The 25,602-nt window shown below is 41.0% G+C and overlaps 1 protein-coding gene across 1 annotated transcript in view; it reads right to left on the reverse strand.

Annotated features, from left to right (window-relative positions):
• Positions 1–10,435: 10,435 nt before the first annotated feature.
• spata20 (spermatogenesis associated 20) overlaps positions 10,436–25,602 on the reverse strand; it is a 45,053-nt gene continuing 29,886 nt past the window's right edge. The window contains exon 16 of the mRNA XM_044337348.1: positions 10,436–11,543. Within this exon, the coding sequence (XP_044193283.1) occupies positions 11,349–11,543 (195 nt within the window). The 3' untranslated portion in view covers positions 10,436–11,348. The remainder of the gene's footprint in view (positions 11,544–25,602) is intronic.

Consider the following 25,602-nt stretch of genomic DNA (forward strand, 5'->3'; position numbering starts at 1 on the left):
AACAAAAAAACAAAAAAAACCAAACCTGTGCTGGGAAATGAATAGTGAAGGTGCAAAAAACACGGTGAGATAGAAATAAGATTTATTTCAGTCAGACTGTGGGTGATTTTTGAAAGAAAGAAAGACTGTACACACTGAAATGTGCAACAAATGAGAATGGACAGAAAGTAAAACAAATTTTAACAATGGCATTATGAAATTGTAGAAAAAGAAAAAGAAAATATATATATATACACACACACAGTATATTACAACAGCCACAGAAACGGTTCTGAACTGCACAAAATGAGGCACAGCGGTGATCCAAGCTAAATGCTAACATTAGCATGCTATGTTTAGCCGGTATAATGTTTACCGTGTTCAACATTCAGGGTTGCTAACACTTAAGCTTCTAGCGTGTGACACATGCTTTCACCTTCAGTCTCACACTCTCAAGCTGCCCAAACAATTCTCACACCAAAACACTGCGACAGCAACAGAGATGAACAGTCAGAGTCTTTTTAGTATAGAGTAGTGGTTAAACCAAGCAAATGTTTTTACAGTTATACACAGGGCTGTAGTTGAGACTAAACACACATAAACACTGTTTAGCCACCTCTCGAATTCTGAAACAGCGTTTACGCAGACATCCCTTTGCAGCTGTTCGTCTCGTTTTGTTTTCCGTTTGAACATTGTATCCTCATATGAGACACAGAATCAGCTGTTACCTTTAACAAGGAGCGATCAACAATCCACCACTATGCAGGTGTTTAAAACAACCCTCCATGCTGAAGCTAGCAGGCAGACTGGAGCAGAGTTCAGAGGATCATATATGACACTAACTAACATGTGAAGCATCAAATAATAATGTCAGACAAAGGACCACAAAGTAAGTAGCTAACAAAAACTCTTCAGCAAAAAATGGAGTGAAGGTTTTTTAAATGGACATTAATGTTTTAAATATCCAGTTTATCTGGTGTTGCTGCTTTACCATACAAGTTAAAGTTCTGCTTCATGCTCACTCAGACCTTTAAAAGGAAAGCTTTTTATATTTTCAGAGTGGATGAAGACATCAGGAGAGAGGAGACAGAAGTGAAGAAGAATTGCAGGATGTAATGATGTTGAAAGAAAGACAAGGAGAAAATAAAGAACTGATTCAAGACTGAAAGAAAAAAATTCAGGAGGAAAGAGAAACACATAGAGACAGCCCAAGTGCCATGAAAGAGCATCTCACTAACAAAAGTCAAAGAACAGGATTGAAACATTCTATAAAAGGACTTGCAGAGCTTTTAATACAGGTACTAACACTACACAACAACTCTATTAACAGGATGTTTTCTTAAGCTGGTGACCACAGTAACTGGACCTCAGTAACTGGACAGTAACTGGAAAAATTATGTCAAGAAAGGCAAGGAAATGTGAGCCTCTGCTTATCCCTGTACTAAAGCTCAGGTGGGCAGTGTTCTGGAAAATGCAAAAAAACAAACAAACAAACAAAAAAAACCCGCCAGAATTGGAAAATAAAGCCCTCCTCCTGCAACTCTCCCCCCTCTGCTCTCGGCCCTAAGCCCCTCCCATCATACCAGCACGGGCATATGCACGCGCTTAACGCACACACAACACAACAGTTACTGCACTCACTCACTCACTCACACACACAACTTCCTCTCAAGGCACAACAACCTTTAGTAAACAGTAAACAGAACAGCCTATGAGTGTCCCATCTCCCTGCTTGAATTCAAGTGATATTGTGTGTTTTCATGTGCACCTCCAAAACATCTTCAGTCACCAGTCTGTCAGAGAGCTGGACCCGCAGCCCCAAACCAAGTCCCAGAGCACAAACAGCACCAGACATGGTTCAGTATCCGACCTGAAGCCGCAGTGATGCATAAAAATCTATCACTGCTTTTCACTTCTGGGAGCCGAGTTCACTTCTATTGAAAGTCTCTTGCTCTGGCGTTGTTGATAACATTATGCGCTGTTCAGTTTCCCCTGCACTCCAGGCAATAGTTCAATGATTGCATGTTGCTTTTCATTCTGCTTTCTGTTGATAGTCCCGTCTTTTTTTTCTCTCCTCTACAATTCATGCAGTCTCACTTCCTATCCGTTGGTATCCCACTGCTCGCCTGGCCTCCAAACTTTCTGGTCCGGTCATGTGCAATGAGTGTACAGGCAGAGTGCAAATATAACAAAGAATGCTTCTAAAATACATTACTTACCCTCGCTTTAAGGTAAGCCTGCTCTTAGATTTTCAGATTTTCAGATTGTATTGGCTGCAATACATATTGTATGTCGTGGCAGATTTACTTCTTCATTAGTACGGCTGTCCATCCTGCCAGTGCAGTGCCCGTGAAAAAAATAGTGAACACTGATGTATATATTTGGTTGAGTAAGTGTGTGTGTGTGTGTGTGTGTGTGTGTGTGAGTGTGAGTGAGTGTGGTCATAAGTAGATTTGGCTGTGTGAGTGAGTGAGTGAGTGAGTGAGTGAGTGAGTGAGTGAGTGTGTGTGTGTGTGTAAACCCTTGTTATTGCCTTTTAACTTGTGATCATTCAAATAAACATTGTAGTTATAATATTGGAAACACATCTTTGACTTTCATTAGTGAACGAACCTGTGTGCCCTTTCTTGGATTAGTGTTTGTCTACTATTGTGGTGTAGTCAGATTGTATCCTTCAATCTTAGACGTAAGCTCCTGCTCCCACCACATGCAAAACTGCATACTGTTTCAAACCCTGATGGTCAATTGAGTCCAAATATGTGCACTTGATTAAGTGCGTGTGTGTGCGTGTGTGTGTATGTGTGATTAAGCCCATGGCATCTGGCAAATCTCACTCCAGCAAGGTATCCAAAGTTGGCAACCCTGCCATCTTAGTTTAGCGTGTTTGCTAACATTTGCTTATTAGCACTAATGTACAGCTGAGGCTGATGGGAATGCCGTGGTGTTTTGGTCATAAACTTAAGTACTGGACAATTTGAAATTTTGACTTGATGATGGCACTAGATGAAAAGCTGGCTCTTGAATTGTTGTCAAGATATTGTAAATGTGAACCTGCTGGTGGTGCTAAATGAAATATTAGAGGGCCATAGTTAGCTGCTGAGTTATATTCAGTATTGGCTAAAGGCTGAAAAACACACACAAGTACATACATATATATCGCAGATGTTATCAACTGTTATTTTATGTTAAATCAGCTACATGAATGCTTGTAACATCTGTCTTTTTAATGTAATGCTTGTCTGTATTGTCACATCATGTCTGTCTGTTAGATCACCTGTTGTGCTTTGTCTTGCTTCACCACTTTTAAATAAAATTTAAGTTCCTAGATAACAATAACTTCAAGTAACAAAAAAACAAAGAATTAGATATATGTACACTGTCTGTTGTAATTTCACACACCTATTCAGTGTTTTGCATCAAGTCTGTGACGATAACTCTATTACCTCTCTACCTTACCCCCACCCTGGACGTCAGTTGGCCCGACAGCGTCTGGCTGGATGCACTCCGCTGCTCATGACTGCTTTTGACACGCTGCCTGAGCCATGATCCAACACCGCTGCCCTCCAACTTCTGTCATGTAGATAGCGGGTTAAAATGTCATACAGAGAGAGCAAGATGGAGGAGAAAAAGAGAGGTGAGGAAAAGTGAGAAATAGGGTGAGAGACTTAATCACGCATTTGCAAAATATGTCAACTCGTTGACTAATACACATTGTTTTAGTGCCATGTATGATGTTGTGTGGTGGAAATATGTGGATTTATAGCTGTTTGTCACGATACTGTGCCTGTTTCCATCCGTCTATCCCTCCTGCTGACTCCAGAGGAAGTGATGATGAATGAGGATAGACAGATCTTTCTCCACCTCCATCACCACCTCCCACAACAACAGCCTCTGATCGATCATTCCCAGAGTCACCGCGGGCATTCAGATAAACATTTGGGAGAAAAAAAAAAGGGGTGCGTCTAGCTTCCATTTCAAGAATGGCTGCAGGGTTTTTAATAAAGGTGAAAAATAATGAAGCTCAAGCACAAACACTAAACCTATCTGACTGATAAGCAACATTCTATCAATCCTTCAAAACTTTACTAATTAAAGACATGACAAGCTAGTTCCACTCCAATAATAAGCTAAATCAGGACCTGTTTTCTGATGATTGGCTCGAAGTGTTGGGGGCTATAGCTTTGTACACCAGTGGCTTAAAGGTGTCTCTGGTGGTCTGGTAGTTATGATGCATACCAAATATTGTGACTGCGACATATTCACACAATTCTGGCTAATGAGTTTTATCATTCCCCCTCTGTCTCTCCCCCATATTGTGGCTCACAGTTGGTAATGCAGTGCTAAAGATCAACTTACGGGATCAGGGAAGTCAGGAACAACCATGATCTTGTAAGTATGACAGTACATATTGTAGATGTTGTCAAACTAGGTGAAAGAAGGGAAAAAAATATACATGCTAGTCTTGAAATTGTGGCCTTGTGAAGCAGAATCAGCTGCCTTCTACTATGACATACTGTACGGGATTTAAAAACAACAAATGGCTGTGCCCGATGCTCATTTTCCTTCCTGACACCACTTGTATGTCGGATCAATGTAATATTGTTTTAATTTGATCCTTGCATAAAGAAGTTGGTTGTAATGGAAAGAAGTGATGATGATGTCTTTTTTGCATATCACCATTGTCCAATTATAACCCTGGTTACATCAAGTCCTTTCCATTCCTATGATTCATCTAACTCTTTGTGTGTGTGTGTGTGTGTGTAGTCTGCATGTAATCACCAAGGTACCAGCTTGGGTTGATGAGCAGAGGTATTGATTTTCCTCTTGGACCTTCTTAGGCTTATCAGACTGGCACTGTCGGTGGAATACCTGTTCTGAGTCACACACACACACAAACACAAGTAAAAGAAAACACTCACTAGGGTGATTACATACCTTTAGATATATTAGCTGTTTTCACATCCAAAACGAGACACATTTTGTAAATCAAAAGTTTCCACATAACACACAGACAAGAGACACTTCATATGTAAATGTTTTTTTTAATAAAGTTGAGTATAGAGTGTTGGGAAATGTTCTGTAAAGACAAAATGAGGGCTGAGAGAAAATTTCAAGATGTATCTGGCTTTGGAGCTCGCTGATAGAAGAGTAGAATAAGAGTATCCATGTCTACCCCCACTGCCTCTTTTTCAAGACGCTGAAAGTTCCTCTTCTCTCCAAGTTAGTGTGTCGCTGTTCTCAGCCCCCTGTGGCCTCATTATCACCCAGACAGACTGAGACACAGCAGCCATATCTGATAGCAGGCACAATAGCACACAAACTTAGATAGCCTTAATTTTCAGACACTTGCTTCCATCCGGATTGTTACACACACATCCAGACACTGTGGCACGACTCAAGAATGTTCCCTTCCAAAGCAGAACAAAATCATTAAACACGCACATAAAGCAATAAACACAAAGTCTTGCACCGACCAAACCTAGTCCCAGTCATATAGTATGAAATTACATCATTATGAGATTATAGCACTATGAGTTTAACTAACAAATTTGCTCAAAAACATTGAAATTGAAAATTGCCACACAGACACACTCAGAAACCTGATGAAACACACACACCACATGTTGCATGTGTAAATGACCTTGCTAACCAATGGTCAATTCAGGTTTTAGAACTAGCATTTGCCTGATATCAGACAGAATTGTCAACTGGTTATACTCTGTTTCCATCTTCAGTCTGTCATTGCCTCCAACTGTAACTGTGATTTCTGTGGAGGAAGGGGATTCGATTCGATCACCACCAAACGCTGTGGCTGGTGGTGACATGGTGGGTGACGTACTGCGAGTTCAGCAGTGCTTGGTTTTGGCTCCTCTGTTTTCGACATGGAAGCTGGGTCACAAACATTCTCATATTACAGCTAAACAGTACACTAAAATATGTTTCTGAAACATGTGAGGCGAGAAATAGGCGATGCGGTAACAGAATCTTGATTCATATTTGACCAGCACTGCCTAGTTTTACTCCTCCTTGGTTCCAGCGCACAGCTTGACCATGCTTGACAACAGCATTAGTCCTGCCCGTGGAGCTGATTGACTAATTGTTACTCCCCCTGCGGCGCTCATTGGATCGATCGCTTTTTCAACCGAGAAACCACTGTTTCATGTCATGATGCCAGACCAACAGAATCAGTCAACTGGACTCGGTGGAGTTGGTGGATTCAAAGGTCTGAACCCAGGCAAAGCTAGCATAACACAGAGACAGCATTGCTACATGTGTCAAACAGCCTCCACTAAGCAGCCAGTGCTGTCCTTTGCTCTGACTTTGCTTTGTCTTGTCCTGCTTAACCTTGTGGCTGCATTCAACACTGTTGATTATATCGTCTTATTGAATCAGCTCATTAATCATGTTGGAGTAGGTTCCTTGGCTCTTGATTGGTTCAGATCCTATCTCTCTGGCAGGCATTTTTTGTCATTTTTTTTAACCTTTCTTTATTCAGGGAAGTTTAACTGAGAAACTTTTTACTGAGAGGCAGCCTCTCTTTTGCAGCCTGATCACATTTACACAGTTGCACACATACACACCTGTAAGCTGCCCATTACAACCACAGTCTGACCTGCTGGCCACTGAGAAGCTCCACTGGAGCAGTTGGAGTTAGGGGCCCAACTCAAGGGCACCTCAGAGGTGGTAATGAGGGAAGGACAAGCACTGCTTTTTCACTTTCCAAAATTAAGTAAGATGAACCAGCAACCTTCCAGTCACAAACTCTTCTCTAACCTTTAGCCTCCGTGTGTTTGTGTCAGTGAGTGAGCGTGAGAGAGACAGAGAGAAGAGACAGAGACAGTGAGAGAGAGAGAGACAGAGACAGTGAGAGAGAGAGCATACTAGTAGGAGGGGTGGGCTTGGTAGCTCCTACACAGTTTGTCAAGCCTGAGCTTTATGTCTGTCAGTGCCATGCACATGGAACAGTCCTTTCCTACACACTAGTTAAAGAGAGAAAGAGCCTCAAATTTAATTTTTAAATCCCCTCAGTCTGTCATCTCAATCACTTTAAATCCAGACTAGAACCTACACCAGGTGCAAAGGGGTGCCTAATCCAGTTTGGATGGGTGTTTTCAAGGTCAGGGAAATAGTCTCTGAAATATCCCTGGAGGTGTTCCAGGTGGGACTGGATAAGTGGAGTGATGGTGCCCAATTCATCAGACGACAGCAACTCCTGGTGAAGCAGTGGGAACATTTCTGTAACTTTCTCCTGGAGTTTGTTTGACCGTAGCGTAATCTCCTTGATAAAAGCATGCATTTTGTCTTGTCTTTTGCTTTATAAGAGCGGTCACTCCACTGTTTTTCCCAGTCATGGCTGCTGCCCTGTCCAAACACCCCCCACACAACGAGGCCAGTCAAGTCCATCAGATACCAGGTTAACACTGACAGTTTATGTAATGAATGATGTTTTGACTGGCAGGCAATTAGAAAGATGGGCATGGCAAATAAGATTTCAATATGTTATTATGAATTCTATTTTATAATAATACACATAACAATAATAATTTAATTTAATTTTTTTTTTTTTTTTTTTTTAACATTTTCCCTCCAATTTGCTGAAGCCCCCCTGGGAGTTGCAGCCCCCACTTTGAAAACCACTGCTTCAGGCCACCACTGCTCCTAATTCGGTGGCTTCACTTCCTCATCTACAAAACTGACTCTCGGTGTACCTCAAAGTTTGATTCTGGGACCTATTCTTTTCTCTTTTTACATGCTTCCTCTTGGTCACATAATTAGTAGACATTATATACGGTTTCATTTTTATGCAAATGATTATCAATTATATCTTCCTGTCAACCATACTGATTCTTGTAGTTTGGTTGCCATAAAGGACTGCTTTAAGGATATTATATGTTGGATGTTTTGTAACTTTGTTCAGCTTAACAAGGACAAGACTGAGGGACTTATGTTTTCCCCACCAACCCTGACTGTCAAAATTAATGAAAAAAGTGGCTTCATGCCAACCAAAACTAAGTCGTTTGCCAGAAAATTGAGAGTATTATTGATTAAAATCTGTACTTTGACAATAAAGTACAAGGGGTTATTCAGTCTTGCTTTTAGCCCTGGTAGTGGCATGGCTCTATGGATGGCAAGGTCAGTCTACCACATTCACTCCAGACTTAAGTATCTCATCAGCTATTAAATGGATGGCTGTGAAATTTGGAACAGATATTCATGGTTCTCAGACAATGCACTCAAATGACTTTGGTGATATTCAGACCTTTCCTGTAGCACTACCAGCAAGTTAATGCTTGCCATGACATTTAGTACACAAATTCCTGCAAAACTCATGACATTCCTATCAGCCTCAGCTGTTCTTTGTGTTTAGTGCTAATTAGTAAATGTCAGCATGCTAAACCCCTAAAATAAGATGGTGAATATGGTAAACATTGTACATGCTAAACATGTTAGCACTGTCATGGTATTAGTGTTATGATTATGATATGATTGAAGTTAGTATACTTATGTTAGCATTTCCAGCATCACAGAGCTGCTATCATGGCCGTAAACTTGTCTTGTAATCAGTTGAGAGGGCTATCTAAAATCAAACCATTTCTGTCTGCTGCTGACCGGAAGATTTGTAACTCTCTACATTCAGCAGCTAGTAAAAAAGCACTAAATTGTCTTCAGCTGTTCCAAAATTCAGCTGCAAAGCTTTTAACACAAACTATGAGAAGAGAGCGCATTAACCCAATTTTAGCATCCCTCCACTGGCTTCCCATTGCTTCCAGAAAACAGTTTAAAATTCTATTGAGCACTTATAAGGTGTAATATTTATTGGCTCGAAGACATATTTCTGACCTACTCAGCCCATTCAGTAGGTGCAACGGTGCAGACTTAAGTCAGCAAAAAAACGTGTATAACTTTATATATCCTAGACTATATTATACTATTTTATTATTAATTCTATCTCATTTATCTGGTTTTGCCTTTTACTGCACAACTGTATCACTGCCTCTTATGCCCTTTGTTCAAGCATTTTGCAACTATGTTTGCTGTTTGTATGTTTCTATAAAAATGGTAAACAAATTTATTATGAATATCTTTCCAGATCTGTGGCACATAGATTACAGCTCCATAATTAGCGGGGCAACAGGTTAGCTGGGGTCGTCCACTAATCTCAGCGCTAATTAAAACGTATCTTGTGCAGCTCATCAAAACAATTAGTGCAGAGAAATAATGAGAGGAGTGATTGAATTCAAGAAGGGAGGGGGATAACAAATGGTGTGCACTGTATGTACTGTATGTGTGTGAGGAGAAACGATTGAAAAAAAAATAAGGAGACGGTAAGTCTAACATGCTTGGAGGCAGAGCTACAGCCCTGCAGAAGTATCAAGAGGGAGAGATGCGAGTGTGTCTGTAACCAAAGATAGATGGGTCCCAACCTGGTAGAAGATGATAGGGTGAGACACTGAGGGAGGGTAGGAGAGATAAGAGTGTGGAGGCATTTGGTGGAAATACACGAAAAGGAGCCCCGAAATGACAAAAAAGCATGACTGTTCCCAATTTGACAGGTTAAGAAAAGTGGGGTTGGGACATGACAGAAAACGGAGCAGTGATCCCTCTCCTTCTCTCTCTCTATCTCTGTCTCTGTGCCTCATATTCCCCTTTGTCCTGTTTTCTTTTTTTTCCCCCTCTCTTGGCAATTTCTTGTTCTTCCAAAGAGGCAGCCGTCTGCCAAAATGACTTCCCTCGTTCTTAAGGCAAGGAAGACGAGAGGAGGAGGAGGGGGGTATTGGCACACAAAAGTAGAGAGAGAGAGCAAAGAGGAGGAGGGAAAGCATAAGTAAACAAGTGCAGATGGTCTAGGTGTTCTTACAATATGTTGATGGATAAAGATGGAGATTCATTTCACCTCTCGGGCGAGGTTAGGGATATGAGGCTGCCGCTGTCATATGATGGAAACATCACGTTTCTCCTCCCTGTCTTTTCTTCTCCTTCGCTTCCAGAGCCCAGAGCAGGACCCTCCAAGACCAACTCCTTCTCCTCAACATCAGCAGGCCATCTGTCTCATCCTCACACACACACACATGCACACACTCCCATGTGTCCCTTCTCGCTACAACACACTGACACAGTTTACATTACCTTCATCCAACCTATCAGGGGAAGAGACGGGAAAAGAATACACAACAGTGGTTTTCTCTCTGTATGATGAGTATTTATAGTACAAAAGAAAGACAAAGGCAGACTGCTGGGACACATTCACTCTTTTTCAAGTTTTCCCATCTTGGACTGACATGAACACAGAGAGAACACATCACAAAAATATCCAATATATCGTGTCAGTTACTCTTGTATTCTGTCTCGAAGCTAAGAAAGGAAACTCATTTATAAAGCTTTTTATGAGTTTCAGGACAACAGTAAACAACTTCACAAAACAAGCATCCATTTCCAAAAATGAAAGAGACACTGCTTACAAGAGAAGTATCTTTATTATTCAGGGTTGCGTGTATACATGTGTATTTTTGTTGTGTTGTCTAAAACCCACGAGACAAATCTGCAGCAGCGGAGAAGGTTCATCTCACGTTGTGGTGAATTTGAGTTAACAGACAAATAAACGAGGGTGAGAGCAGATGGTAAACGGAAGCTCGTTAACTTGCTCACTGTGACGCCACGGCAAATGAAGTCGAACGCACACACGATAAACTTTTAAAATTTATGTACAATGGTACGTACGAACCTGCACATCAGCCCGTCACACACACACACACACACACACACAGGCATGCAGGCCTTCACTGTCAGATCCATGTGACATGAATGTGGGAGCTGGAACACAGGGCTAGGGAGAAGACGACAGGACAGAAGGGTTCATCTACAAAACAGTGTCGGTCCAATTCATCCAAGTGGTCTTAGGTTACGGTCTAGTTAAAGTCTGTGGTTTACTTCTTGGATAACAGTCAAGCCAGGACATTTTAGACATACAAGTGCTACATATTTTCAGTAGGCTGGCACTGCTGCTGTGAGAATTTCCTGACAAGAACATTTGTACACCTGAATTTAAACATAGCTCAACTGATCAACTGCCTCTAAAAGCCTGCTAAGGTAAAACTTGTGTTGGTATATGAGGTAATAAAAGTCTACCTCTGCTGTGAAATTAGAGTCGTGAACGACTAACAGAGGACCTCATAGGTAACCTCATGGCAACTACTCCTATTAAAGTAGCATATAGACTTTTTAAACAATGGCATTTTTTAAATGTAAAGCCAGACTTCACAAGCCAAAGAGAGGGAAAAAAATCAGCTAGGCTAAGGGGCTGCAGACCGGAGGTCTTCGAAGATTACAACCTTTCTGTTAAATATCCGTGTCAGTCAATACTGGATTGGTCATTCTGTCTGTGTCTGCGTGTGTCCGTCCAGGAGTAGCCTGCGTAGTTCCTGAGGGTCGTTGACGGGCAGAGAGCAGGTAAAGTCCTGGCAGACGTAGGCTGTGGCCGCACCACCCTGCTGTGACATGGAGGAGAGAGCAGGCAGACGCTGGCAGAGGAAACTCTCTGCATCGCCCTCTAAAAGCATCAAGACCTGCCCAAGGAGGAGGGGGTGGGGGGGGGTGGGGAGGATGCAAGAAAGAGGAGGTTGGTTTAATATGTTGAAAATAAAGACACACTATGTGATTTGGCATGGCTCATGAATGCAACATTTACACCTGAAACCATATAAACATTTCTTATTTTGCTTTTTACCACTTTTTTTGTTATCTCTCCAATTGCTATTGCAACTGTTTTACATACGTTTGGATTTGGTTTTACGAACTTCATATCAGGAGGGTAACACAGTAATGATAATTTTCTCATAATCATAGCCATATAATCTCTCATACATGCATACACATTCATCCAGAACCAAAAAAATCCCTCCTAAAAATAACACATTCAATCGTGGGGTCAGTGCCTTCCATGGTCTCATGCTCACAATAGAGGAAAGAGAACAGATGGATGGATATGTGGTTCACGTGTCCTGCCTGCAGCATGAGGAGGTCGAACACCAGTGTTGTCCCGTCACACACCAAAAAAATCTAACAAATAATTTATATGTACTGTATGAAACTATTGACGAGTGTATGTATATGTCTACGAGTGACGAAAGCAAGAGGATGGAGAGAGATAGCCTGTCTTTACATCTGTTTGTGGTGATTTGTATGCATGTGCGTGTGTGCTGGTGGTCTTGGACAAGCAGCAGAGCGAAGTTAAAGAGGGCTGCCCTGTCTGTTGCTATGGCAGCTTCCTGTCAAACACGTGTCGTTTCCTCCTGGCCTGGTACCACCCCTGGTTCACAATTGAACGAGAAATGACAACAAAAATAACCAGTGCAGACAGAAGTGATAAAGGAAGGAGAGGAGAGAGAGGTCTGGTGATACACCTCATCTCAGGTGATCTATTCTCTACCAAAGACAATGGACATGCAGATCTATTGTGGACTGAAACCTTTAAACACACTTTTAACACCATTCACTGTGCTATATTGATGCTAGCTAGTGTATTTCATTTTAAACCCCTTTTCCACGATTTAACACAGTTCTCTGGGTTCTTAATAAAATGTCTGAATGGTTATTTATTAACTTCATGTCACTTTGACATTTCTTTTTGTATGTGGGCACGCTGGCTAAATTCAGCCAGTGTTGCTGGTTGTGGTGGCTGTGTGTGTCGCGGACAATCCACTGCTAGTGACTCTGTTTATAAAGTAGTTTTTGTACTGGTACTGGTATAAAAGGACGGCATGTTTAGAGGATTGATAATTAATGTTTATTTATGAAAAGCTAGGTTTCTGGCATGTAAATAAATGCAAGTAACGTAAATGCCATTAAGCTATTCCTGTTACACCAGTAAAGCTCAAATGTTATAGGAAAGAACCAATGTTTTCTTGACAGTGAACTGCCAAATGGCCAAGCAGGGGGTGTAACTCATAGTCATGTATGTTTACCAGTTATTACAGTATTTAAACATTATGTACTTATTAACATTAAGAACATTATTAAATTGTTGGATTTGGCGACTTATGTTCTTATTAGTAACAAAACATTCAAATAAACTACACCTGCGATGTTGTCACTTTTTTAATCTCTTTCCTGGCACAGGTGTATGTGTGGGAATAGTGCAACGATGCCTACAGAGCCTGGGAATGTCTGCTGCAGGCAGAATGAATGCTTGATGAATGAAATTGTAATAATGCAGTCATTATCTTTTTTATATATTTATATGTGACTTACCCTTAAAAATTTACTAGTTTACAAGAAGACTACAGAAGCTTCAGAGCCAACCGTCATGCATGGTGGATCATCCTGTCCTCAAATATGTGTGCTTGAACGTGTTCTCATTACAGGATGCATTCAACATTTATAGAGCAGACTATGGGCCTTTACATCTAAATAAACCATTTTGTTTTAATGGCTTAAAACCATTTAAACAAAATGTACTTACCAGAAAAAAACTGAGCATCTGACTCCTTAGAGGGTCTTTTAGTACAACCAAATGCTGAACTTTTTTAGGCAACCAAAATGTTACAATTAACTTTCATGAACTGAAAAACACACTGAAATAGCAACAGCTATGGCTACACCTATAGTCTGTGAATCTGGGGTTAAACCATGGTTGCGTTACCTGACCAATGTTGTCGCTGTGGTAGCGACTCGCCTGTGACTGCACCCACCTGTCACTCAAAGCGACCATGCCCTTAATTATGCTTAATTTTGAGCCTTAATAAAATATAAAAATTCACCCCCTGAAAATTAGCTACAGACTGAAACCATGTTTCATACCAGGCTGTGAACATGTGTATTTCTGCTCTAAAGTTGGGCATTTTGACATGGGGGTCTATGGGGATTGACTCGCTTTTTGAGCCAGCCTCAAGTGGCCATTAGAGGAACTGCAGTTTTTGGCACTTAGTGTTGGGTTGATTGTTCAGTCCTGGTGGTTGCCACTTGGATAAAGATCATTATATCATACAGCCCTAATTTACAGGCTGGTCACCCTAAACTGTATAACTGCCCCCAACCAATTCATACCAAGCCGTAAGTGGCTAATAGGTACCGGGGCATCTCAGGTACCCCTAATTCTGCATGTGACCGCCTTCACCCTCAATCTTGCCTTGGCCATTACAAGGCATTTGCCATTACAGCAGGCACTCCTCCTCTGTCCCCTGAAGGCCTGCAGGCCAGCATTCAATCAGGCACATAATGCAGAACTGTTTGCATCCTCTCCATCCTGTCTCAATGAGCCTCAAGTTCTCATTCAACGTCAGTCTCAATGCGCCCCAAGTGCTTCAGTCAGCCATTTAGACGCTCATTTGTGCCGGTAGCCATCTGCACTTTTAACGCCAAGAAACCATCAACGGGTTACACCGCCTGTCTCCTGCTGTCCAAGTCTCTCTCAGTAGCAGAGAGGTATTTCTCTTTCTATTACTATGTGTGCTGCTTGGTAAATAAAATCCCCCCTTAGAAGATGATGAAGTGCTTCTCTTCTATATTATCTTATTCTCTCTACAGTGATGCTGGTACACCTGTTAGATACAGCTCTGAGCATAAATAACCTGGAACATAGGAAACTATGAATTCACACTGTAGACACTTGGCACATGTATGCACACACACACATACACGTTCTCAAGCACACACACACACACAGGGGAAGACTGGTAAGGAGTGTGATGGAATGTGGTCATAATGGTGTGACCGTTGCTATGGAGACAGGAGGAGGATTTCCCTGCCAAGCCGAACCTTTTCCTCTCTGTCTTGACTCTTCTTTTTGTTTGTCAGCTTCATGCGGTCCCTCCCTGGGTCCAGACCACATCCAGCCACACGCCCTCAGCTTAAAGGTCACCCTGTAGTCTGTCTGTGTCACAACAACACTATCTCCACACACCCATGGGGACTGGACAGGACGAGTGTGTGTGTGTGTGTGAAGCTGTAGCAGACAGCACAGTTGGCTACACATGAGAGCTCAGTCAAACTCCCACAGGGTTAATCCCTTCATACACTGGGCAACCCTGAAACTAACACACATCAACACACACACACACACACACACACATACATAACTCCCACCCGTTAAATGTCCCTCCACTGACAGCTCCCTCCCACTCTCCTTCTCTCACTCTGCCAAACCAGCCAAGCTAAGACACTTTAAAAGAACACAGTGTACCTGTGCTGACAGTAACACACAAACACACACGTCTTCAGGAACCATTTTAATGTTGTCTCCCTCCTTGCTGTCTTGCAGCTAGTACATAGGCGACTTGTAGGCTGGCCTCTGTTAGGGAGGTAAAGCCAAAGACACACGATGAACAAACCAAACACACACACACTTTTGAGAGGTGCTGTCATACCTGAGGAAGAGTGATGACGGTGGCTGTGAATAGTGCTGCGTGCAGCCGAGCATGAGGAGATTTACTTCCTCAATCCCTCTCACTCTGTTGTTTTCTCTTGCTCTGTCTCTCTCTCTCTCTCACACACACACACACACACACATATATATATATATGAAGGGACCTGCTCAGTCATCATAACAACCTGGCATCTGGACCACCGCCTCAGGACAGAAGCAGACACACACGTTCACGCTCGGACACAAAAATGGGCAATGGAGGGAGGCGGGGCGGCGGGGCCACATGCGCTGCGTACACGATCAGTCATCCGTTGACATCAATTTCACCATCGGCTCCATTCACTTATCTGAATTTTCAACAGGGGAGGTGGGAGAGGAGAGAGAGCCACAGAGAAAGATAGGCTGGGGAAATTTGAAAGTGGGCATGAGGGCAGAGAAACTAAAGAGATGACTGATATGAGAACGTCAATAAGATTTAACTGATTAGAAATCAGATATCTGCCAGCTGGTACACTGCCACTTAGGTAATTATTGTTCACCTGATCATTAATATCTTTGTTCCACACAACTATAAATGACTGGAGAAATATAATGAATGCATGTTTCCATAAAGGGCACGAGGCAGTGGCGGATTCAGGCTGTCTGAGGGGCAGGGGCGAAAAAATATAAAGGGCACCTGATACATTCAGGCATATCAATCAGAGAATTCTTTTGGTCATGAGTTTGTAAATGTTAATGACCTCGTTTTGGTCAATTAGGATGTCCCTCTCAATGGACAACAGCATAAGATCTGAGAGCCTTCCTTCTCCGCATCTGTTTCTAAGCTGGGTCTGGATCAGCTTCAGTTTGGAGAATGATTGGTCGACTGATGCAGTTGTCACTTGCAATGTAGCGTATATTTTGAGGAGTTTTGTCTGTTAGCAGTGTTACTCAAAGGTTCTCCTCCAGATTTCAGAACAGTTTCATGACAGGATACATTTAAACTTTTAACATGTCTAGGCAGAGGTTCAGGTTCTACTAGGCATCCCTGTAATTGCGAATGGCTAACGCAAATGTACCTTTATCTCTCTCATCTGCCTCTAGCTGCATTTTGCAGATCCTTATGTATTGTCTTCGATTTTCTGTATCTTTTCGGCATTCTGTAGGCATTCTTCATAGCTAAAGGGTTGTTAACACATTTTGAGAAAAGAATACTCCTTTTAAGGTTTTACGACACCACAAGGTTGATTTGCAAATTGTACAGACATAAAAGTAAGAGGCATAAATGCTTTATAGCTGTTGTTACACAATACCTGGTTGACGAGATGGTTCCATTTAGCACTGTGGACAAACCCGCATTCAAGTCAATGCTTCAAAAATTCATCAAGCAATACGAGTTGCCCTGCAAAACATACTTCTCAGAGACAGCTGCCCCGAAAATGTATGACACAGTAAAGGCATCAGTCAAAAGCAAGCTCAAGAATGTCGACTACTTCTCTGCCACAACTGATATGTGGTCAAATGTCAATATGACCTTATATGAGTCTAACGGTGCTTTATCTGACCACAGACTAGGTTCTTAAATCACATTGCCTCGAAACAGTGTTTATGCCCCAGAACCACATGCCCGACAATATTTCAGAAGGTCTCCACCATGCATTTGATGAGCAACCAGAAACACTAACAGAGGTTGCTTACATATATGTATGCTAGGGAACAGGTGAAAACAATAATTAGACTATGAAGGTACTGGCTGCCTGGAAGTTCCCACTAGTGGAAGCCTTCCTACTAATGTGGGCAAGGGAGAAAGAAAGCACTCTGGATGGCTCCCTACCTGCTCCCCGCAGCAGGATCAGCACCTCGGAGAGCGCTGCAACGCACAGTCCTAACAGGTATCACATACACTGTATACCACACTGTTGAGCCATCCATCCTAAATTAGCGCAGGGGAAATTCCTTCACCCCAGCAGCCCTTTTTGTACCAAATATTTAGTATATACTGTATATTAAAGTACATATCTAGCAGGCTAGCTAGCTACTATCCGTCTAGCATATTGTTTAGCATGTTAAACAGCTTTGGACAGGCCTTCATATAAAACCAACTTGGCAGATCTTTTCAGATTGTCACATGTGGCACTTCATCCTGATTTACCCATAACTAAGAAAGCGATTACAGAACTTTTTTTATTTTTTTTATTTTGGGTTTTCTCCTTTGTCAGGCACCTTAGAGGGTACTTTCATTGTGTTGTTTTTGTCTCCACTTTACAATTATCACCACAGTACCACAACGATCTGTGTATATTTTGCCTGCCTTCAGCGGGTAAATGTTATCCAATAAGGAAGCAGCATTTGGACAGAAAGTCATCCAATCTGGCAACATTTCTTGGGCATAAAATTAGTTATTTTTGGCGTACCATGTCAACCAATCAGGGTTCACCAGCAAAACCCGTACATAATACACAGATAATGCCACTAGGTGGAGAAGAGTACACCCCTCACCACACAGACAAAGACTGTAGGCAGCACTTTTCAATTAGTCATGGCACATTTCTGTAATTATGTTTGATTTATGTGAGAGTAACAACTGACATTTATACACACACAACAATAACAAAAAATTATTTTTCATTGAAATGTATATTTCACAAGTGGAACTGCAGGAGTATTGGCGCCCCAGTACCCTTAATGGACCACACAACCCTGCCTTTGATATCTTCTGATTTGGACACCTGCTATTGTTGACAGCTCTGCACTGTAGCTGCTTGAGCTAAAGTTAGACTTCATACACAGACTGTTTCACATCCTCGAATCTTGGAGGACTTTTTTAGGTTATAGGCTTGAGAACATTTATGATGTGCTGAAAAGTTTAACTGTGAGAGTCTGACATCTCTATTCGCCAGCTGTCTGTCACACCGGACAAATACCAAGCTGTCAACCATCTTTCGTGTCTGAGATTGATTTGAGGCGATCACCTAAATTGTATATGTAGAAAAAGACTCACCAATGCTTATTTTGTCAAACATTAAAGATACAGAATGGTTGCCGTCTTCCATAAAGCCATCTTCGGCCAACTGTAAATTTTCAGACACAAGGATGTAAAGAACATAGTATATTTACTTGAATTAACTACACTAACTAGCTGTTAAATTAACAGCTTGTTAATACACTGTTAAAACTGTGGCTGTTGCAATTTTAAAAATTCCACTCCTCCAAGTTGGGAGTTTGATATAAATGATGAATCTTTTAGACCTAACTCTCATATAACCCATATTCCCAAACCAATCCAATTCAAAAATAGAAAAAAAAACAAAACTCTCTCCTTCACACGCACTCTCTTCTGTGTCTTCCAAAGTAAGCGAGAGTGAGTGGGCGAGCCTTTTCCGGCGATGTGCTCTGTCCTTTGTCACGCTGGGCATCAGTTTTTAGCAGCTGACAGTCTCTACAGGGCCCTCTCCACTAAATCACCACGGTCTCCTGCGAGATGTGAGGATGCCTCGGTGTCTGAGCAGAATTAACAGCCTCTCTCCTAAATCAGTCCCTGACACCTACGACATCCTTCATCAACTTATGTTGCGTTTAAGATGAAAGGGAATTCTCGTTTGGTAAAGTCATAAAAGTTATGTCAAGTTAAAAATGTTAAGGAGATCAAATCTGACATATGAGCGTTAAGGACGAGGCCAGATGTCTTGAAATATCCTGGATGGGACAGGTTTTAAGCAAACATTATGTGTTCAGGTGATATAACAAGAGAAGAATCTGTCTGAAGATATTTTTTTTAATAAATGTCTTCTCATGTACTTTGTACAAATGACATTGATTTTTCAGGACACTGTCACTCAGGTAACCCAGCCAAAGACTGATTAATCCCTGGTTTCTGTGCAATTGTAATTTCTAGGAGTTTGAGCTGTTTGCCATGCCCTGAAGGTTTGGTCTCCAGTGCGAAACCTTGCTGAATTATGTATTTCAGATACATAAACAGTCTACAAGTCAATAGATGACGCATTCTCTCAAACAATCAGTTCCTAGAAACATTCCCCACTGTGAGTTACTTGTTTTGAAGTTACTGAATGGAATATTTTACTGTGTGTGTTAAAATGCCATTAATGAATTAATGGACTACAACCACCAAGCCGCCACATGCTTAGAAACTGTTATATTTATACTTATAATGGTCAACATGTCATAGCAATACAGCACTAAAAAACAGGACTGAATAATGAAAATGTTTTACTTTAATCAAGGCTGTAATACAGGTTACTAGAAGACCTCCTTGACCTACTAGAAGGGTAAATTCTTGGTAGAGTAAGAAATAATCTAGTGGTGTATTGGGTGTTTGGCCTTGGACCAATGTTTTGCAATACTAAGCATTGCTACTGTTGTTCTGTTTCTCTCAGATTATTAAAGACCTTAACTCTTAAAGCTTTGATGAAAAAGCAGTGGTACACTTCTACACTACAGGGATCAATTTCCTGACCCTTGGGTTCATCCCGCACAGCTTCCAGTGAGAAAAAAGAAGCTGCACATGTCCTTTTATCGACAAAAGCCTTCTTCATTTCCAACTGCTAAGGGAAACAGTATCAGTATATCCCTGTGAAGTGACGACAACCACCAGCAGTGTGGAGCGGGCCCATCCACTACTGACAAGTGGATGTGCTTACAGTAGCTGATATTATTGGTATTTGAAATCATTTGAAACAGTGTCACTGATACACACAGTAGCTCGGTCACCAAAAAGCACTGACAAGTTTATTTTACAAATATAAAATGTCCTGCTTCTATCTTGGTTACAGTCGGTTTATAACCAAACTTAACAGAGATCCTCATCAAAAAACTGTTACTTGTTTACTTAAAAAGGAAAAAGTATCAATATCTGTATCCACCTCAAAAATCCTTAATCCTTCAGATTCTAATCAAGATTGAGCTTCATTCATACTTATGCTATAAAAATGATTAGATGTTGTAATTGACTGTAAGGTTTAAACAAACCTTACAGTCTTCTCTTAAATTCATATTTTCAAAAATAAAACATGACACAATTTGTTATAACTTGCATCATGCCTTATCAATGCAGTAGGACAAAAATGTAGGACAAAAACTAGGCCAGATTCTCTCATTTGAAATAAATGGTCTGAAAATACTTAATTAATGGATAGTTAATTAATTTCTTGGCAGAAACCTTGGCTCCTGTTTCCAGTGGTCATATTTTACAGACAGGGTCAGCCTGCTGAAAGGTCGATGAACAGTAATGACCCTGGAGAACCACTAGCTACTGTCTGTATGTGTGAGATTAAAGACTGCTGGACTCCGTGAAAGGTGTTTCATTAGCTCTCACTCATACAGCGGGTCCGAATCGGAAATAAGATTTAAAAAAAAAAATTCTGCTTTCTTTCCAACTAATCACAGGAAACATTCAACTTAGGCAGGTGAAAAGAAATTGAGTCTTATGTCATGTGCGAAAGTATTACCGGCTGGAACAGAAGGGCTGTTACATCACACTGTGGAGGAGGTCATCTGTGCATGAGCCTACATCTCATTTCATGCTAAAGTAATGTACATGTATATGTACACAGACATATGCTGTATTTTAATGACAGAACAACGTGATCCACTAAGCAATTGACTCTTCATCTACAGTGGGAGGGAAAAAATAGCTTAGACGGGTGGGAAGAATTGAGAGGAAGCCACACAGGGGAAAATGATAATATGACTGAGAAAAACAAATATTTTCAATATTGCAATAAATACCAATTCTTTTCTGTAAACATTTCAGGCTTGTATTGGGAGTATACATTGTATTAAACAAGATACTCACAAACCTGTTTTTTTCTACATGAATAGATACATATTTTATACGCAAAATGACCAATTATCCCACATTTAGTAAGATATTACAAAGGCTGTAAATGCTAACATTACAATAATAGTAATAATTTTCAAATAAAATCATGACATTCAAAAGTGACGGCCTGTAATTATACTGTAGTGTTGACAGCTCTGTGCTTTAGCTGCTACAGACTGACAGTACATACGGCTTCACAGCACTCAATTCTACAAGTACCAATTTAGAGATTTTAAGGTCACGAGCTAAAAACAATCATATATGACGTGCTTAAAAGTTTAACCAGGAGATTCTGACTGCTATTCACCATCCACCAGCTGTGGGTCATTTACACTCACCAGTTACAAAGCTAGCTGCTACATACCTGTCACTAAACACTGCTATTACCTAGCTCGTTGATTTAGTCAGTTTTATCACTTTGCTGCTCTTTTTGAAAGGCAAAAAGACAATCATGAAAATGTCATTGCAGCTTTGTTAAACAGTATGGACACCAACATGCAAGAGATATATATTATCCAGACAACAGCCAGGACTTTGTATTTTGGACAACTCACTGACTTGACATTAATTAGCTACATCTGTTTAAATTTTCTACGGACAGTTGTCATTACTGGCAGCATCACTGATGGTAGCTGAATAATTCTTTCACCTCTTTTAGCTTGTTAATAATGTGAGTCACAGCTTAATTGGAACTGCAGGTCACGTGAATTTGCTCTTTCTAATCACAATTTTGATTTAAAAACAATTAATCATTGGGTATCCTTATCTATTATGTTGAAAAATGTTAATCATAATGAAAGCAGCTTTGCATATTTTTTGCATATTTACATAATTTGATTTCATCTGCAAAGTGTGCTGTTGAAAAATAATTATAATTATATAAAAAATAATAACTAAATATTGCTGATGTAAGACACAAGAGCATTAAAACAACTGTTTCACAAATCAGCATCACTCATCCAACATTTACCACAATAAAAGTGACTATCCCAGTCACTTTTATTGTATCTATCCCAGGACAAGAATACCCTCTTTCATAAACAAGAAGATTGCTTAACTTGGATGTCTGTGTTGACCCCCCCACTACATCCCTGATTATATCAGAGGAAAACATTCACGGCCTATAAAGATAAAGCCAGAGCGAAAGAGTGAACAAAACACCTGGACATCTGCAAGAGTGTGTATGTGTGTGAGTGTGTAAACGCATGAGCCCATAGGCGTCTTATCTGTTCAGCGTGGGTTTTATTTACCAAGCTGAGATGTGGATAAGCGCGGAACGTCAAGCGCCACTGCGGCAGACGTACAGACAAGATACAACCACAGGGAGAGGATTATATCTCAAACAACACTACTAAAGCTGTCCACTCTCTGCTGGATCCTGAGTACACACGCACCTCCCCCATAGCTTTATGGATGTATTGGGACATGGTGGAATTACTAGATAGAGGGGAGGTAGGGGGAAAAAAAAAAAAATCACTCAGTGGAGGGATATGTAAAACTTGAGATTAGCAAGTCAAAGAAGAATGGAGTGAGATAAACCTGTTTATGTGAAAGTGAATTTTAAATCATGATAGTGCAAAAAATAAGAGATAAACAGGAAAAAGAGGATGAGTAGCTAACTGAATGCATTAGAGTCAAGCTGGAAAGCACTTTCCTGCAACATCAACCATCTGGGACCTTTCCAACAGCTGTCAATCAACTTGTCTTCTGCTCTCTGACTGGTTATTGGGCTTAGCAGGTCATTAACAGAGAACAGGAGAATCAATTCCCAGCGCACAATACTATATACAGACAAACACACACACAGCCTTAGATGAGTGAACATAGGGATTGTGATGGAGGAGCGAAAGGAGTAGAGGGGTAACAAGATAGCAGATTGATGTGAGGGAGGTCAGAGGTCACGCAGGAGGACTGTGAGACCGCCTTGCTCTAATCCTCCTCTGCACTGTGCTGCTACCGGCGCTAGCCGCCTCTGGATAGGCTCTCTATCTCCACCCGTCTCCTTCCTTGCCTTACTCTCCCTGCCCTCCATGTCACCCTGCTAACTCTTCCTCACGTCTCTGAGGTCTTGTTAGAGATTCCCAGTGGTTTCCCTTCAACATTCTCATAGATGCTTTCATAAGGACCCTCTCTCTCTCCTCTTAAAGCCTGCGGTCTTCCCTTTCCTTCTCCTCTCCTATCTATCCTCTATTCCGCCCGCGGTCCTGCTCTCTTCCTCCTCTCTAGGGAATGTGATCAGGAAAGACGTAGAAGGGCGAGGAAGCTGCGCTCTGTTAGAAATAAATAGGAAACTTGTCTTCTTACAGTTATCTCCCCCCAGGAAGCTTTCCATCTTTGTGTATTAAATCCTACAAAATCCCTGTAATACCTTTAGCTCTTTCTGCCCAAAGCATCTTTCACTTGCACCGGCATCTCGTTGTCCTCCTTAACACCTGCCACAGACACCAACCCCTTTCCCTATCACATCCACTCAATTTCCTTACTTAAGTGTGCTCCAGAGAGAGCCGGCGAAACTGCCCTCTCCGTGACAGTCTGATTCTAATAGTGGAATAGTTAAGACTTGCTTGGGATAGCTTTTCTGGCGTGCCACAGGGGTAAAAGCACAGTGGGAACTGATTAATAAGCAGTACTGGCAGAGGCATTCAGGCTAACAATAATGGGAATTATAGTTCTTGTAAAACATTATTCAACACATAAAAGACCACACGCATAAATCTTGCACTGACAGATATTCATACTTTTAATTACTGTCAATGCTATTGCCAAGATTTGTTGCTTTATTACCAGAACAACCTTGAGAACAAAGAAAAGCATACTCAAACAATGTAAATCATCATGTATAACGCTGCATGGTTTCCATTTAGTGTAAATGTACCAATGGAGGGAAAAAAGAGAAGGGGAAATCCAAAAAAGAAATCTTGGAGGTTTTGAACATACCATGTTTCTATTTAGGACTGGAATGAGTTTTGAGGTTTTGAAAGATGTTGCAGATGCATTTTAAGTTAAACTGGAAGTCAGCTGTAGTTGTTCATTCAAATTCATATTGAAAAAAAAGATTTACCAAATATACAGTACCACTCAAAAGTTTGGACAGACCTACTCATTCAAGGGTTTTTCTTGATTTTTTGTATTATTTTTTACATTATAGAACAATATTGAAGACATCCAAACTATAAAATAACCCTTATGGAATCATGTAGTGAACAAAAAAGTGTTAAACCAACTAAAAAATCTTTCATATTTAAGATTTCTCAAAGTAGCCACCTTTTACTTTGACGACAGCTTTGCCCACTCTTGGCGTTCTTTCAACCAGCTTCATGAGGTCGTCACCTGGAATGCTTTTCCAACAGTCTTAAAGGAGTTCCCACATATGCTGAGCACTTGTGAATTGCTTTTCCTTCACTCTGCACTCCAACTGCATCCCAAACCATATCAGTTGGATTTAAGTTGGGTGATTGTGGAGGACAGACCATCTGATGCAGCGCTCATCACTCTTTTTCTTGGTCAAATAGTCAAACAGTCAAATAGTAACAAATTTTCATTACTCAGCTGAGTGATTGTTGCCATATTACTGCTACTAGCTATTTGCTATATACCAACGCTACCTCGGCACAACACAACTGATGGTCTGAAATGCATTAAGAGGGCAAGAAATTCCACCAATTAACTTTCAACAAGGCCACTTGTTAATAAAAAACTATTCCAGGTGACGACCTCATAAAGCTGGGAAGATATTGCCAATAGTGTGCAAAGCTGTCATCAAGACAAACAGTGGCTACTTTGAGGAATCTAAAATATGAAACATAGTCCGTTTTGTTTACAACATAATTTCATATGTATTATTTCATAGTTTTGATGTCTTTAGTACTGTACTTATGCCTGGTACTGTATCTCAAAGAGAAAAGAGAGTTGCCCTACAGAGAGCTGTAAGGTAATACATCCTCAGGCAGCAATGTTAGACATTCTCAGCTTCAGCCATCACAGCTGTGGTTAGATTAAAAACTGGTCTTCATACTCATTGCACCACCCTGCACCATAAGTAAAAAAAAACATTGAGCTGCATTTATATGCATTTAATACTGATAACATTACAGATAGTGGGTTTTGAGTTTAGGTTTAATGCCTTTCCAGGAAAAAAAATGTCTGCAATAAAGCTCTCTCAATCTGTCCTTTCTGTCTGTCGAGCATTCTAAATGCTATATTTATGTGCATATAGTGGGTAATCTGGCAGCACACAGTGCGTTTTATGCTAATCTCCACAGTCAAGGCAGACCCAAGTCTCAATCTTTGACAAATGGAGAGAGTAACAGCTTAAGAAGTGTGTCACAGAAACAGTATGAAAGGCGAAGACTGAAAACTTAATTCCAACAGATGCAACTCCGCCCCGAGCTGCACAGTGTGACAATAATGTTGCACTTGTCAGAAAAAATCCATCTTGTGCTAA

Source organism: Thunnus albacares, chromosome 20, assembly GCF_914725855.1.
Source record: "Thunnus albacares chromosome 20, fThuAlb1.1, whole genome shotgun sequence".
In the NCBI taxonomy this organism is placed as follows: domain Eukaryota; kingdom Metazoa; phylum Chordata; class Actinopteri; order Scombriformes; family Scombridae; genus Thunnus; species Thunnus albacares.